Source organism: Asterias rubens, chromosome 9 (genome assembly GCF_902459465.1).
Source record: "Asterias rubens chromosome 9, eAstRub1.3, whole genome shotgun sequence".
NCBI lineage: Eukaryota > Metazoa > Echinodermata > Asteroidea > Forcipulatida > Asteriidae > Asterias > Asterias rubens.
In genome coordinates this window covers 18437803-18453599 of record NC_047070.1, presented here as the reverse complement: position 1 = coordinate 18453599, position 15797 = coordinate 18437803, and the positions used below count along the sequence as shown (strand labels likewise).

The window sequence follows — 15797 nt, the reverse complement described above, 5'->3', positions numbered from 1 at the left end:
CCTTAAACCATGTGTAACAGCAACAGCATGACTAGTCTCAGGACGGTAGTTTTGAGTTTTTCAGAATATCTTAGCTACAAAAATAATCATTGTAATTTTTGCATGGCAGATCCATTGTCCTTAACATCTTCACTTGTTTGTGTATAAACTTCACAAAGCCACTGTCATGTTTTACAATATGTTGATCTTGTTCTTGTTTTTTCATCGCCTTCTTCCATGTGTCTCTCACTCGTTGTTCAGATTACCCACTTTTCTAAGGTTTGTTGAGCTACTTAGTCATGATTTATGCTTTTTGGCACGTTTGGATGAGAATGCTTCACAATTGTTACTTTGTTTTGCCCTGCACTATCGGCTTGCCCCCTTCACCCTGTTGTCTTGTTTTATAGGACAACCTGAACTGTTTCTCTCATGATTCAATTCAATAATACGTTTATTCCATACTCTCGTTGTAGAAAAAGAAAAATTGTGAGAATTAAACAGTGCATAGCAATGTAACAAAATCAAAAGCGCATAAAATTGTACACAAACAATACAATCTTAAAGGCAGTGGACACTATTGGTAATTGTCAAAGACCAGTCTTCACAGTTGGTGTATCTCAACATATTCATAAAATAGCAAACCTGTGAAAATTTGAGCTCAATCGGTCATCTAAGTTGCGAGATATTAATGAAAGAAAAAAAAAACATCCTTGTCACACGAAGTTGTGTGTGTTTAGATGGTTGATTTCGAGACCTCAAGTTCTAAATCTGTGGTCTTGAAATCAAATTCGTGGAAACTTCCTTCTGTCTTGAAAACTATGACACTTTAGAGGGAGCCGTTTCTCACAATGTTTTATACCATCAACCTCTCCCCATTATTTGTCACCAAGAAAGGTTTTATGCTAATAATTATTAAGAGAGGAGCGAGAGCATGATGCACCTCAAATCAAAGCTAACCCTTGACCTCCCAATTCCTCTCCACAACCAACCCTGAAGTGTTATGCACAATTAATGGCATGTTTTTAAGGAGCTCTAGGAAGTTGTTTCAGTCAGTGAATTTTTCAGGGTAAAGTTGCTTCTGGTCGGCTTCACAAAGCAGAGCACACCACTAATTGCATAAATTGTTGACCTTTTTTGTCCATGCACATACCCTTGCATGTTCAACACACACTGTTTAAATTCAGGCACATAATGGAATGTGTTTGCTAGCACAATATTCTTAATATGATTTTCATTTCCTTTTCTTGTTGCATCTTCTATCAAGTACCCCAACTATTTTTATTTCCCCCCCCCCCCCCCAAATAAAGCAATTAATTTGGGCACAGGTCAATTTTAGTTGACATCCATGGTTTTGGGGTTGCCCGGTTTTTAAATGTTGAATGCATACTTTCTCAAGTTGTTAACTTAATCAATCCAAAGGTTTAAGACTACCAGACTCAAGCTGTGGTGTACATTGTGTATCTGATCAGCTGGGTGTGGTTTGAGTCTCATTCTTGATTCTTAACCATAATTGTCCTTTGCATGGGACATTCAAACTGTAGGCCCACATGTACCATGACTGGTAGTACACGTAAAAGAATCAAGAACACTTTTCATGGAAGAGTGGGGGTTAACCCCAGGGTTTTTGGTTCACATAGCAATAAGGCACCCTACCTGTTGACAGGTTTCCTCAGGCTTGCAGTGATTAAGTAACCAAATTTACATACATGGTTTCGTTAACAGAATTATAGAACAATAATAATCATTATAATAACTTCTTAATTATCACTTTTGTCATTTCAGAAAACAGTCACCTGCAGTTACATTTTTGGAGTTCCTTGTTATATCTGCATTTATTTTTGTTTTTATAAAAGGGTAAGTGCTCTGTACAATATCTGAAGCCACGGAACCTAAAAAAACTTGACAATAAGTTTTTGAGCATTTCAAATTCTCTTCGTCAGTAGATTTGGAATGAGTTTAACTTATGTGGATAGAATCCTTTGAAATAACCCCTTGTGAATTTGAGCTTGAAAGTTCTTACCTTCTGATGCTTCTCTCTACCTGTATTATCATCATCATCCTTCGTTCTTGGAGAGAATAGTAGAAGCAGCTTTGATGAAGTGTTGCCAGGTTGCTTTGTCCCTCATGAGTTGTTTGGTCTCGTTTGGACTGAGATTAGTGTCTCTGGTGATGGTGTCTGGGTAGCTCATTTTCCTCCTACCTGTATAGGACAACTATACATCCCCTTATGGAGTACTGTTGTCACAGATGGGATGGCGTTTCAGCCTTTCACTAACTCCAGTTTGGAGAGGTATATCTCAGGCCTTGCAAAGAGTGCTTCCATGCGAGTTGGTTGTCTTTATCAATTTCAGCAGTTCTTACCTCCTGATGCTACTCGCTACCTGTATAAGACAACTATATATCCCCTAATGGAGTACATTTGGAAAAACTGGTCCCTCCATGTTGCAACTCTCTCAAATCACTGCTCTGTACAAGGGTAGTGTTAACGTCAGACTTTTTATCACAGATGCAACTTTTCCTCGGATCAGCTGAATTCCTCAAACTTAAAAAAAAACCCACTCTACATAAACATTGGAATTTGGAATTTACTCTTTTTTTGATAAAGAGACAAACTTACCTTACTTAAAAAAAATGTGTTAGACGTACATTTTACCTTGTTTTAAAGAGCTAAAAGTTCTTTACAAATCTTTGTTTTATTTCTTCCCTTCTTTGTCTCCAGGGTTTTAGTTCCTCTACATGTCGTCAAGCGAGGGAGCGGCGGTATCAAATCCTTCGGCACATTCCTAATAGTCATCACGCTAATTCAATTCAGTATTTATCTCATATTCACCATGACAGTAGCCAGCTAGTACACGAGGTAGACCCCCCCCCCTTGACCTTTTGACCCCACCCGTCCTTTCCAACACCACCATGGCCTCCTTGTACAGCAGGTTTTGTACTCGTTGTAATTGCCTCATTTGACGTCACGTGCAACAAAAATCGTGAGATGCAATTTCCCAGTTGCTATAACTCATTTTCTCAAAGCTGCATTCCATATTTTTGAAAACAAATGCATCAACAAATTAATATATGAACAGATTTTTAGAGTCCCTAGATTTGTGGGTGTTTTTTTTTTTTTTTAATAAATGAAATTGCCATAGAAGTCTTATATAATGTTTCAAGAAAGCCTTTTGTTAAACGAGAGGTATACTAAATGCAATGAGTTTTGTAAAGGTAATTAAGGTGTTAACTTAATAATAAACGAGACTGGGTTACTAGATCTCTACTCTGAGGAAACCAGTCTCAAATCTACTTACAGACAACGAAAAGGTCACCAAGGCAAATAGTGCTTAGTTAAGTCTTCAACGAAAGCTACTTACATTTATCAGAGCTTAACATTTAACCCACAAATGAAATTATTTGAATTTTTGTTTGACGTTACACAGATGATTGTTATGCACTTTAATTTTCCCACCAAATTCTGATGATAACTACTATTATTTTATTTTTGTTTTAATATCAGTTTAATTTTGTAGCAATTGTATTGTAAAATGAATACCATCAAAGTGTCAAAAAGAATGTGCCAATTGACTTCTACAAATTTATTGGAATCTTAAGTGTTTAATTTCTACTACTTCCAAGGTGCACAAGTACACGACAACAGTTGTGTATTTATTACAAAATTGTATCTGAGACTATTTTGGTGTAATGTTTGTATAAAGTCACATTTGTAACCCGAGATCCAAATACTCGAACGTGTCCAGACCCACATTTGACCAGTAATGTATATAAGGATGGTACACTGTGTTATTATCGCAGCGTTAACCTGCTTAATTCCCTCAAGGACTGGTGTTAACCTGCTTAATTCCCTCAAGGACTGTGATAAAAATAAAAAATATATTTATTAGCATCGCCAGGTGGTTTGCTTGCAATAAGTGTACACTTTGATGTCTGGAGAGGTATACTTGGAAATACTAAAATAGTTTAGTCTTGAAAGAGTGGTTCCAAGTATAGCATTTTGGCAGCTCAAGTGATTTGTATTTGGTGATGATATCATTGAGTTGCTATACCACAGTTCCTTTCAGAGTTAAAATATTTTACAAATATCAGATACATACATAAGATCAACAGATATTTTGTGGTTCTTCTGTTGTACATCCACTATGCCTTTAATCTGGTCACTTCTTTATCAAAACTTCTTAAAAGTAAGCAGAAATAATATATTTAAGTATATTGTGGTTCTACGAACCCTTAACATTTTGAACTTGAGGTCACACAAGTTCTTCAAAGAACCATACTATTTAAAAGCTAAATGAGATATGTGTTACTTCCTTTTTTTGTCATTCAAATATTTAGTTACGTTATACTGGTTTCTTGCATAACCAAATGGCTGCTCCCTGTCATTATTTTGTGGTTACACATTGTGATTTAAAGAGTGCTGTAATGACTATGTTTTTATTTTTCTAATTTCGTTTTGGCAAGAAATATATTTTTGAATATTCTTTAGTTCAGACCCACCAATTATTTGGTTGGTTATTTTGTAGTACTCATAGCTTTATAAATATGGACCTTTATAAACCATCATAGAGTTTTTCCTCCTTGTTAAATCACCATCGAATTTCCAACTTATGCAGTAGAAAACAAAGAACCGATTTTAAGTTTTCATTTACACCGAAAAATAAAAGGCAGAACAAAAATAAGCTGTATCCCACCAGTTTGACAAAGTAAAGAATTATCCATATCTTTATTTAAACATAATTTTATGCTGTATATCATACAAGCTCAATGATTTTTGTGTTCAAGTCTAAATCCCCCTTTATATTAATCAGTTATTATTAATAACTACCATTGATTTTGGTGTGCTCCAATTTTGGTCCCTTCCACGTTTATTTTGAAGTTGGTGCTTGTATTTGTAGGATTTTTTGTGAGCGTGCAATACACTTTGCTGATTGGGCAGAGCTTACTTTACAACGTTTCATACTAAGGGAATTTCCTTCTATTTTTAAATTGTTTTATCTTTAGGTCACAATGCGTGCTGATATCGTGTAAAATGTTTTTAACTTTAAAAAGTCAAAGAAATGGGAAGTAAAACAAAATCTAACAAATTCTAACAAAGATATGAACCTCCTTGTAGTGGGATGACTCACTACTAGGAACCAAATGCAGAAAGAAAGAAAATCTTAAAAGTAGCTAAGCACAAACGAATTATGCTTACCAGAATTAGCTTACCGGTAACTGTCACAGACCCAGGACTCCACCCAAGTATAGACCTTCAGGATTACACCCGGCCCCTTGACACACACACCCACACACCCCCACACGCACACATATTTTTAAAACGGCCGGAAGTTGGTGGCGAGGTCGTAAAATTTATTACAAATCTACAAACCCTACAAATCTATTTGGAAAAGTTTCCGTATGGCCCCACCACTTTTTCATTCGATATGAAATAATATAGTGTCTAATTTACCTCAATGAGATATCCCTTTTTGTAAAAATGAGTGAAAAAGTGGTGGCGCCATACGGAAAGTTATCCATCTATTTACATATTATTAGCTTCTACAATATTTACAAGGTACATGTCCCTTTAACATTACTTTGTGACTCTCTGTCTTGATAAGGGGGGGGGGGTGTCCTGTCCTTCACATCCAAGTACGTAGTATATTCACTCGCGGTGAGAATCCTGGCTTTCTTGAAGTTCTGCTCAATACCAATCGCTACATATAAAATATTTATCAGCAAGAGACACACTTCAATCAAATCATTGTTGGTTGAACTCTCACTGGTTCTCACTGCCAAAGGCTGGCTTTGCCCTTTCTCCTAAGGCTCGCAATTTAAATCTTTGAGGCTGGATTCACACCCTCTCCTCAAGAAGCTCTGATGTCGAATGCCAACAAATTATACCCTTTTCCCATAGGGTCTACACACCCTCCCATACCAGAAAAGAATCTGAGGAATTTTATTTGTATTCCCCTTAACTTTTTATCCATGCCTGCTCAAGCCTGCTCATGAATATTCAGTGTTCAAAAATAACCCATAACTTACCAATCAAAACCGAAGTTGAAGTCACATTACTTCTTTGCATAAAATAAGATGGCTCACCAAGTTTAAGGAATTTTGGGCGCGGTTTGGCCACTCAACATAAAAACTAGTTATCTTACAAGAACAAATTTAAAGTACTATTCATGCACTCTGGCCATACACAAATTATATTATGTTACTCTAGTACCATAAGATCTGGAGTAATTTCGCGAACTTATTTCACTCTGTGACAGTAAAAGTGCTTACATGCGTGCACGTTTCTATTGTTTTAAATCAAAGATGTCAGCCAGTTATTTTGAAACTAACTGCACTTCCAGTATGGGATTAAACCAGGGCACATTTTCAAAGTGCTAGTTACACACAAAAAGATGCTTAGCAAAACAAAATTACGCTTACCAGAATACGATTACCATAAATATTGTGCTACAGTTGGTTATCTGCTTATTTGGTGCTAATTTTTTTTGCCCACCAGTTTTTAATCTGTACCCCTATGTTGCTCACTAAACCCGTTTTTTAATTTTTTTATTTCATTTTTAATATAAACATGAATAGGTTTATAGCTCAAGGTTGTGTTTCTAAAAACAAAAACATAGTGACAGTTTTACCATTGAGGAACCTCCATGGTTTTACAACCTCCTTCCTTATATTTATGAGCTGAGTATCCTCTATCACAAGGGGACGCTACTGGAGGCCAAAGAAGGATTTTTTTTTTTTTTGGGGGGGGGGGGTGGATAATTTTATGGTTTTCATGATTTTTGTTTTGTTGTGAGTTTGTTTTTAAATGAAAGTTATTTTCTTCATGATTTATTGTGCTGTTTCTCACCAACTAAGTCACATTGATTATTTTAACAATTCTACTTTTTTTTTAAACTAAAATATGTAGCAGACTTTTTAAATGTAATGTTATTTCAAAACCAGTTGCTTGAAGGGAAGCACTGAGACTTTTTATGGAAATGAAATGCAGTATTTCAACTGTTTTTCAATGTTATGGATTGAAGTAAAACAAGATCTTGGTAAACCTCTGAGAATTTTTTATTTTTTATCCGTCAGTTTCAATCTTTACTAGCAAAATACGAATACTTATTTTTGTTCTCCTAAACAGTTTATATAAAATGTAGTTTGTCCTATGTCAGTGTGATTGAGTTCTATAAATTGTTGTTATTTCTTTTGCCAATTGTTTGTGTGTAAAGATACTCTCATAATGTGGCGAACGATATTAAAGATAGGAATTTTTCGGTAATTTCTTGGCATTCTGTTTGGTAATTTTGTATATTCTAGTCTAAAGGACCACATCACTCAGAGCCTTATGTATACGCACATCTCTGAAGTGCCATATAACATCATATATCACATTAAACATTATTTTCTGTGCATCTCCCAACAATTCTTACATCATAGTGACTTCTTGAAATGGCAAGCTAATGTCTAGAATTATTTGAGTTTGTGGGTAATTGATGTTCCCCTAATTAGCTAACCTTTTTGAGGCCGGATACCCACCCCCCTTTTGACTTTATACTGAAGAGCTTATATTATTACCAAAAATATAATGCAATGGTGTTTTTTGACATTCATCAACAAAGGAAAGATGTATTTAATATGCACATCTCTGCACAAGAAAGCCTCTGTAGCGGTTGCATTTATTGAACCCCCACCAAAAATGTCAATAAGAATTACAAAAAGTTCAAGTTATTTTTCTGAAAAGCTGTGTGTGTTAACTGGTGCCCATCAACCCTGCCCCCCCCCCAAAAAAAAAGTCCTTATAAATATTGTTAATTTGTCAACAATTTTCTCTTCAAACCTTACTTTGTACATAAACTAGGCGTCGAAGAATGTCTAAATAATTGACCACAAGTATCAACAAACATGACAAAGTGCCCTTCCTTCTATTATTACCCCTCTCTTGGTTTCAGAAAATCTAAATAATTCTTAAAGTTTGATAGTTAGCACCCTCAATCAAACGATGGGCCTTTCAAGTAAATCTAAATATTTCGGACCTTCGGCACCATTAAAGTTGAATAGCGCCCTCGGTGGGCATTGAAGTTGTGAATGTATTTGGTTTACACTACAGCGATTGTTAGTGCTGTTTTGAGATGAGACTAAGTTTCCAGTAACGCCGGTATATGAATGCACAAAGCGTCGCAACGTAGTCTTTTCTTCAAGCCAACATTTTGCAGTTTACATGCCGTTCAAAACCCTCGCTGCGGGTTGAATAATGGGTGAGTTGTGGAAGGTTCATTTTGTTCACACACACGACGCGAGAAAGCTTGAATAGTGAGAGTCCCTAAAAATCGTTGTAATTATTAACACATTTATCCCCTAAACTATACTTTGTACCAAAACTTGGCATAGCCTAGTTTTGCCTAAGTAAATTATTGTGCATATTAATTCGCACTGAAGGAAATCTAAACAATTCGGCACCGTTAAAGTTGAATAGCGCCCTCAGTAGGCATTGCAGTTTTGTGAATGTATTTGGTTTACACTAAAGCGATTGTTAGTGCTGTTTTGAGATGAGACTAAGTTTCCAGTAACGCCGGTATTTGAATGCACAAAGCGGCGCAACGTAGTCTTTTTCTCAAGCCAACATTTTGCAGTTTACATTCAGTACAAAACCCTCGCTGCGGGTTGAATAATGGGCACAGTGGGCGAGTTGTGGAAGGTTCATTTTGTTCACACACACGACGCAAGAAAGCTTGAATAGTGAGAGTCCCTAAAAATCGTTGTAATTATTAACACATTTATCCCCTAAACAGTACTGTGTACAAAACTTGGCATAGCCTAGTTTTGCCTAAGTAAACTACTGTGCAAATTAATTGACACTGGAGAAAATCTAAACAATTCGGCACCGTTAAAGTTGAATAGCGCCCTCAGTAGGCATTACAGTTGTGAATGTTTACACTACAGCGATTGTTAGTGCTGTTTTGAGATGAGACTAAGTTTCCAGTAACGCCGGTATAGGAATGCACAAAGCGTCGCAACGTAGTCTTTTGCTCAATCTTTCTATGGGAAAGCCTTGCAAGATCACGTGACACGTGTGATACAGGCAGTTTCTGCATGACGTAGGAGAAACGTCATCGACAAACCCGCCATTTTTAAAAGGCAACTGGATGGCGTCAAAGTAAGGAGTCAAGTGCCTTTTGCTAAAGTTATTCTCCGACAATTTCAGTTTTTCAAGGGCCATCAAGGATACGGAAAAGTTTCCGTATGGCGCCACCACTTTTTCATTCGATATAAAATAATATAGTATTTAATTTACCTCAATGAGATATCCCTTTCTGTAAATATGAGTGAAAAAGTGGTGGCGCCATACGGAAAGTTATCCAAGGATACATCTTCAAGAAAAGTGTAATGGTATGTTGCTGGTTTTGATTTGAAATGGAAGATAACGAAGGTTTGGGTGAAAATGGTGGCAGAAATTTTACACTTTTCCCCTTCACCATGTTCACAATCACCTTCACACACCCATGACAACAGTACGCACACATTCGTACTTTGCTGATGTGATCGCTGCTGATCATACCGCCGTGTGCACTCGCTACAGCGCCAGGTGACCGAACTAGCAGTGTTTGCACATTTTAAAGCAGTCGTTGATTTAGTTCGTTGGCCAGTTCCGGATGACTTTTTACGTTCAAGTTTGCAAATGACTAGTTGCGATAACGTAACCCTCCTCCCGACGGCCGCCAGGCCGGAGGGAGGAGGGTTACGTTATTGCAACTAGCAAATGACCACTTCATAAGGATAATTAAATTACTTCTCACATCAGTCAGTGGGTTATTTGCACCATACATAGAGGTAGAAATAGTTCCACTTCCCTAATTGGATGATGCTTCACATTCACAATTGTTCCTTCAAATATTTGGAAAGGTTTCCGTATGGCGCCACCACTTTTTAATTCGATATGAAATAATATAGTATCTAATTTACCTCAACGAGATATCCCTTTTTGTGAAAATTATTGAAAAAGTGGTGGCGAGGTGCGGAAAATTATCCAAATATTTCACCTTTTTTTTCATTTCAAGAGTATGAGTCGATTGGTAGATATGATTAAATGAATTTAATAGTAGATATTCCCTTCATAGATATTCCCTTCATAGAATTTTGTTTGTATTTTCTACATTTCATTTAGGCTAGCTTCAGAAACGCCATTGTCAGATGAAGTCAACCTCTCCAGTGGTGGAAATGCAGCCAAGCTTTAAGATTCAATGATGACTGCTCCAACATAAGGTAAATTTAAGATTTAAAGCAATGGACCCTTCCCATGAAATATGCTAATCACATTCACGCATGCGTACAGACCCTGTTGGTTGGCAAACGCCATAGATTTGTACACTAAGCAGACGCGCAATTAGCCTTGTACAAAACAACGCGATGTTCCCTCATTTTGCCAACCAAAACGTTAGTGCGCACGCGCTATGTGCAATTTACATATTTCATTGGAAGGGTCTATTAGTAGTTTGAGATGCATCAAGAGATTTTGTGACATCCAGTTTGATGATAATAAAATAGGCTGTAGTCTGAGGAAACTGAATTCTTGCCGGAGCTAACTTCTTGTCGCTGGAAATTCTGAAATATTTTTAAACAATAAAATAAATGCTCTTAAAAAGTTATTAAATTCAATGACTGCTTCAACAGGAGGTAAATTTATGAGCATTAGTTTGGTGATAATTAATAGGCTCCGTCTTAACCATGTACATGCATAATGGTGACAGCTTATCAATTTCTTATAATTTTTAGTTGCAACGACTCAAAGGTCTAAAATTGAGGATCACACAAAAATTCCTAAAAATAGGAGACAACATTTTCCCTTTTAAATTTTGCATCAAATAATAGTTGTAAAGTTTATAGAAAATCCGCATCAATGTTTTATTATAGATACATATTCTCCCCCCGCTGCCCCCCCCCCCCCCTTCCAAAGGAGAGTTAAATTGTCACTGACTCCCTGCCAAGTAATACACCGGGGTCGATTTCACAAAGAGTTACGATTGATCTTAACTGTGTGTCAACCTGTATTTTGCCCTCTTTCGGTTGAAACATTGTTATGTCATTGCAGCACAATAAAGAAAACCAAAAACACACCCCTTTTCACAGAATAATGTTTATTCCATTCCCATCTGCAGACACTCTATCGTCAGATGAAGTCTACCTCTTCAGAAGTAGATGCATGATTGGAATGCAGCCCAGCTTCAAGATTCAATGATGATGTCTTTTCCATCAACAGGTAAGTTTATAAACCTAGAATTTGAGATACATCAAGAGATGTTAGGCAGTATGATGACACTAGGCTTTGAGGAAAATATGTTAACATGGAATCTCATGGAACCAAACTCAATTAAGCTTCTAAAGTCTGCTTCAAGTCGCACATTCTTTCATTTAGCTCCACACACCCTAATCAGGAAATCTGACTCTTTGAACATTCAATACGTGTATCAAACATTATTTGTACCCTATCTAATGCGCTGCGTTCTTGACGTAGTGACGCTCTACAAATGCCTTATATATGTATGTTACTTGTTAACCATTTACCACTGGGTATAACCCTATGTATTGCACGTGTGCCTTCTGAGCAAAGTACTTTTGCTTCATCCTCTGGAAGAGACATAGCTGTGGGTCCTGTTTGTTTGTGAAAGAAAGATTATGTTTTTGAAAGCAAATTGCGCCATCTTGCTTCTTGCATATACTTTGATGCTTTGCATAGTAGTGCCTTCTAAGCAAATCCCACACCTTACTGTTTCTCTTTATTCCAACGCCTTAAAATACTTTAATGGTGGACACACCCCTGTCACAGAATATTGTTTTTATTTTGTTTCAGGCTAGATGCAGACCCACCATTGTCCGATGAAGTGAACCTCTTCAGAAGTAGATGCATGATGGGAATACAGCCAAGTTTCAAGATTCAATTATGTCTTCTAATAGCAGGTAAATATATGAACAACCATTGGTTTGAGAAGCATTGTTATTGTTATTTTATTCCTCTCCACAAATTCCATAAAATGACATACAAAAGAGAAACACAAAAATTGATAAAGGAGACTACACTGGGGAGAATATAAAAAAATCTTAAACCAAAATACCTAAACAATTAACAATTTTGATTTGTTCGAGTTGGATCAAAACAATATTAAAGCAATGAATGTCGATGGACAATGAGTTCCACAAGGCAGGCACACTTCAAAAAAGAAGACTTAAACTAATACATCTTGAAAAAGGAATTTGGAAAGTTGGAAAATCTTTGTTAAGAGTCGATTTTAAACAAATAGAGTGTTGTCAATATTGCTGTGATCATGTTTTGTTTGATAACAGTAATATCAGCTCATGCATCAAATGACAACTCTCTCAGTTGATGTTTTCAGGTTACACAATGTAATGCATGTGCGTGTTAACATGTCTTTCTGCTAAGATGTTGTTCAATTGGTCATTTGATTCCATTGTCGTTTATTATGTAGTTTATTGAGTAATTTATCCAATTTATTTTCAGTAGTAAATGATTATGATTGTGTGTAATTTTCCGTGTATTGCATGTATGCAAAGAACATTACCTCCGTGGTAAAATTTTGAATTGAAATTGAATTGAATGTGTATAACACTGCCTTGAATGTCGTATTGGTGGTGACATCTCTTTCACAGAATATTGTTTATATTTTTTTCTCATTATGCTAGCTGCAGACACACCATTGTCAGATGAAGTCAACTTCTCAAGAAGTAGGAGCACGATGGGAACGCAGCCCAGCTTAGGATTCAATCATGTCTTTCGCAACAGAAGGTAAATTTATGAACCACCCATTAATTTGAGACGCATCTAGAGGTTTTGTACTGTTTGATTATACTAGGCTTTGAGGAAAATATACAACATGTTTATCTAGGTTGTTTCCCAGTGTTAACCACCCTAACTCATTTAGAGATTCATCACATTGTGTAACCGCAAGTGCGACCAATAATTAATGACGGGGAAAAGGATAATCTCAAACTACCCATATCATTCTTTAATTTTTTTTTCTTGAGTTAAGTTTTGGTGTATGTCTCTTTTTAAGATTTTATTGTGGTCACAGCTGGTCTGTGTTTACCCTCCCTTTGCATTTAAAATGTTTGAATAATTGTATTGTAGGCCCCTATATATATTGTTTATTTCTATCTAAATTGCTTGAAATTTTTTGTTGATTTGGATTTTGACCAATACACCGATGTGTTAGCACTGTACACTCAGTACTTTCCCCCAAGGCCTGTGAAAAAATATCACAGGCATGTTACTCGGGTGGGATTAGAACCTACTACCCTTGCAATTCTAGAGCAGTAATTTTTTGCTTGAAATTTTTGGCTTATTTTAAACTTATTTTTTTATACCTTGTTGTTTTTCTGTTATCTGTTTAGGGATTTTTTTTAAATTTTTTTTTCTCTGTATTATACCCTGTTGAGCATTGCTTTCCATGTATTTGGTGCCATATCATTTTTTTACAATTATTATTATAATTATTACCCCTGTGTTTTATAATTCATTAATATTTGTAAAGCTAACTAACTCTAATGTGTTCTTTCTCTGCATGATACAGTGAGGGTTGTCGTTTCCAGAGAGGTCTCTGCATCAACCAAGTAGATGTCTGAGACCTGCAGTTGATGAGCTTCCTGACAATGTACAACAAGTCTGGGAAATGAACTGCTCTCTCCTTGATACAAGGTAAGGGAAACTCTGAATATTGAAGCAGTAGTTTCACTTAGTAATGTTACCTACTGGAAGTGGCAGTGCCAGACTCAAGAGTTGGGGTTGAGGAAGGGCAAGTGAGGGCCAAAGAAAATATTTCTGAATATAGGATTTCTACTGTATCACACACAAAAATGGTAGTGTGGAGTCCCATTGCCCTGCTGTTTTACTGCATTATATGTTTTTATCCGGTTGTTCTAATGGTTTTGGTTTTTTGTGCATTCTCCTTTTATCATTTTTGACTGGTTTAATTTTAAATATTTGTCTGTTGTGGATCTTATGGTAACTTTTTCAAGATCTTTATATTTTACATGCTTTTTACTGTTGTGATTGATTGCTTTTATATTATCTTCCACTTTTACCTTTATTGTTTTAATGATCACATTTGTAGATACTATTTTTGACATTTTCATGATTTTACTTTTCGTGGAGCATTTTAAAAATGTTTTTTGGCGCTACATGTATATTTAAAATGGTGGAGCATCTGCATTTTCAAGTCCCGCTCTAGTCAATTGTCCTTTGTTTAAAGGGAAGGTACACGTTTGGTAATTACTCAAAACAAATATTAACTTAAAAACTGACTTGGTAACGAGCATTGGAGAGCTGTTGGTAGTATAAAACATTGCGGGAAACGACTCCCTCTGAAGTAACGTAGTTTTTGAGAAAGAGGTAATTTCTCACTAAAATAATAAAAGACTTCTAGCAAGTCTTTAATTCCTATCTGAAAGCACACTATTTTGTACAACAATGGTGTTCTTCCTTTCATAATTTCTTTAATCTTCAATGACCATTTGAGTCCAAATTTTCACAGGCTCTGTTGTTTTATGTTTATGTTGGGATACACCAAGTGAGAATACTGGTCTTTGACAACTACCAAACATGCACCCTCCCTTTAACCCAAAACTAGTACAAATTTACCCTGTCAGTTTCCCTTGTGGATATTACTTGATCAAATAATAGATTTTGTATGACTTAATGTTTAATTGATTTTATTTGTCTGCATTTACAGGTGTGCCATCTGCAGATGATATCTACCTGTCGATTCCCAAGACCTGCAACAGTGCCCACTAAGTTTCAAACAACGGGACAGAGGTATACAAATCCCCGTCGGTGTTTTACACTAACATCAAAAGTGGTCTGTTTTTGCAGCACTTATACAAACAGAATACCTCACATGCCACAACATTGATGGGGATTTTATGCTGACACCAGTCTAACCCATTTTGCGTGGTTCGTCCCTACAGATTGATTACAGATTTAAAAGATAGGAAACATGTTTTTGATTAACAACTCACTTATATAATTAATTTGGCACGTGGATGTATTGTAGATCAGTTGAAGTTGGAAATGCAACAGTTTTGTGTAACACTAATTATATAAGTATTAAGAATCTGACGAACCAAAGAGCCATGCTGAACTTCTCATGTCTCTCTCAAAAAACCTCAAAAATTTCATATCATATTTGAAAGATAAATTGTTGGTAAGTTTTAATCAAAAGTTGTAAGTAAAACAAACAAGTTTATTTAAGAAATCAAGTCACATTTATGGTTCTTGAGATTAACCTTGCAAGGGTAAATTGATACCACCAGGAGGGCCTAGTCATTTGACCTTTCCCTTTTGCAATTTGCCTCATATTTTACCTCTATACCTTTCTGTAACTTGTCATAGCACTGTAGTCTTGAAGGCATTTTGAGGAAGAAATCTATAATGGAAATGTTTTTAAATATACTGGACACTATTGGTGATAGTCTGTAATGTCAAAGACCAGTCTTCTCACTTAAAGACAGTAGACACTATTGGTAATTGTCAAAGACCAGTCTTCTGCATAAAGTAACAAACCTGTGAAAATTTGAGCTCAATTGTTCGTTGAAGTTGCGAGAAAATAAGGAAAGACAAAACACCCTGGTCACACAAAGTTGTGTGCTTTCAGACCCTTGATTTCGAGACCTCAAAATCTAATTCTGGAGTCTTTAAATCAACTTCATGGAAAATTACTCCTTTTTTTGGAAAACTACGTTACTTCATCATTGTTTTATATTATCAACAGCTCCCCATCACTCTTTATCAAGTAAGGTTTTATGTTATTAATATTTTTGATTAATTACCA

At 36.1% G+C, this 15797-nt stretch overlaps 1 protein-coding gene and 1 long non-coding RNA gene across 4 annotated transcripts in view; both read left to right on the top strand.

Moving 5' to 3' along the window:
* LOC117294445 overlaps positions 1-7240 on the top strand; it is a 109788-nt gene extending 102548 nt beyond the window's left edge. The window contains exons 20-22 of one of the 2 annotated variants that reach the window (XM_033776847.1): positions 241-258; positions 1762-1833; positions 2699-7240. In XM_033776847.1, the coding sequence (XP_033632738.1) occupies positions 241-258; positions 1762-1833; positions 2699-2828 (220 nt within the window). In that variant the 3' untranslated portion in view covers positions 2829-7240. The remainder of the gene's footprint in view (positions 1-240; positions 259-1761; positions 1834-2698) is intronic. The other variant, XM_033776848.1, reaches the window with a different exon arrangement.
* A 2078-nt stretch (positions 7241-9318) lies between these two features.
* Positions 9319-14966, top strand: LOC117294268. Of its 2 annotated transcripts, none has more exons than XR_004519512.1 (7): positions 9319-9348; positions 10124-10221; positions 11115-11215; positions 11807-11913; positions 12655-12757; positions 13542-13666; positions 14700-14966. It is a non-coding gene; the product is annotated as an uncharacterized LOC117294268 (long non-coding RNA). The 2 variants fall into 2 exon arrangements; XR_004519513.1 differs by having other exon boundaries at positions 9328-9348; positions 10129-10221.
* Positions 14967-15797: the final 831 nt, after the last annotated feature.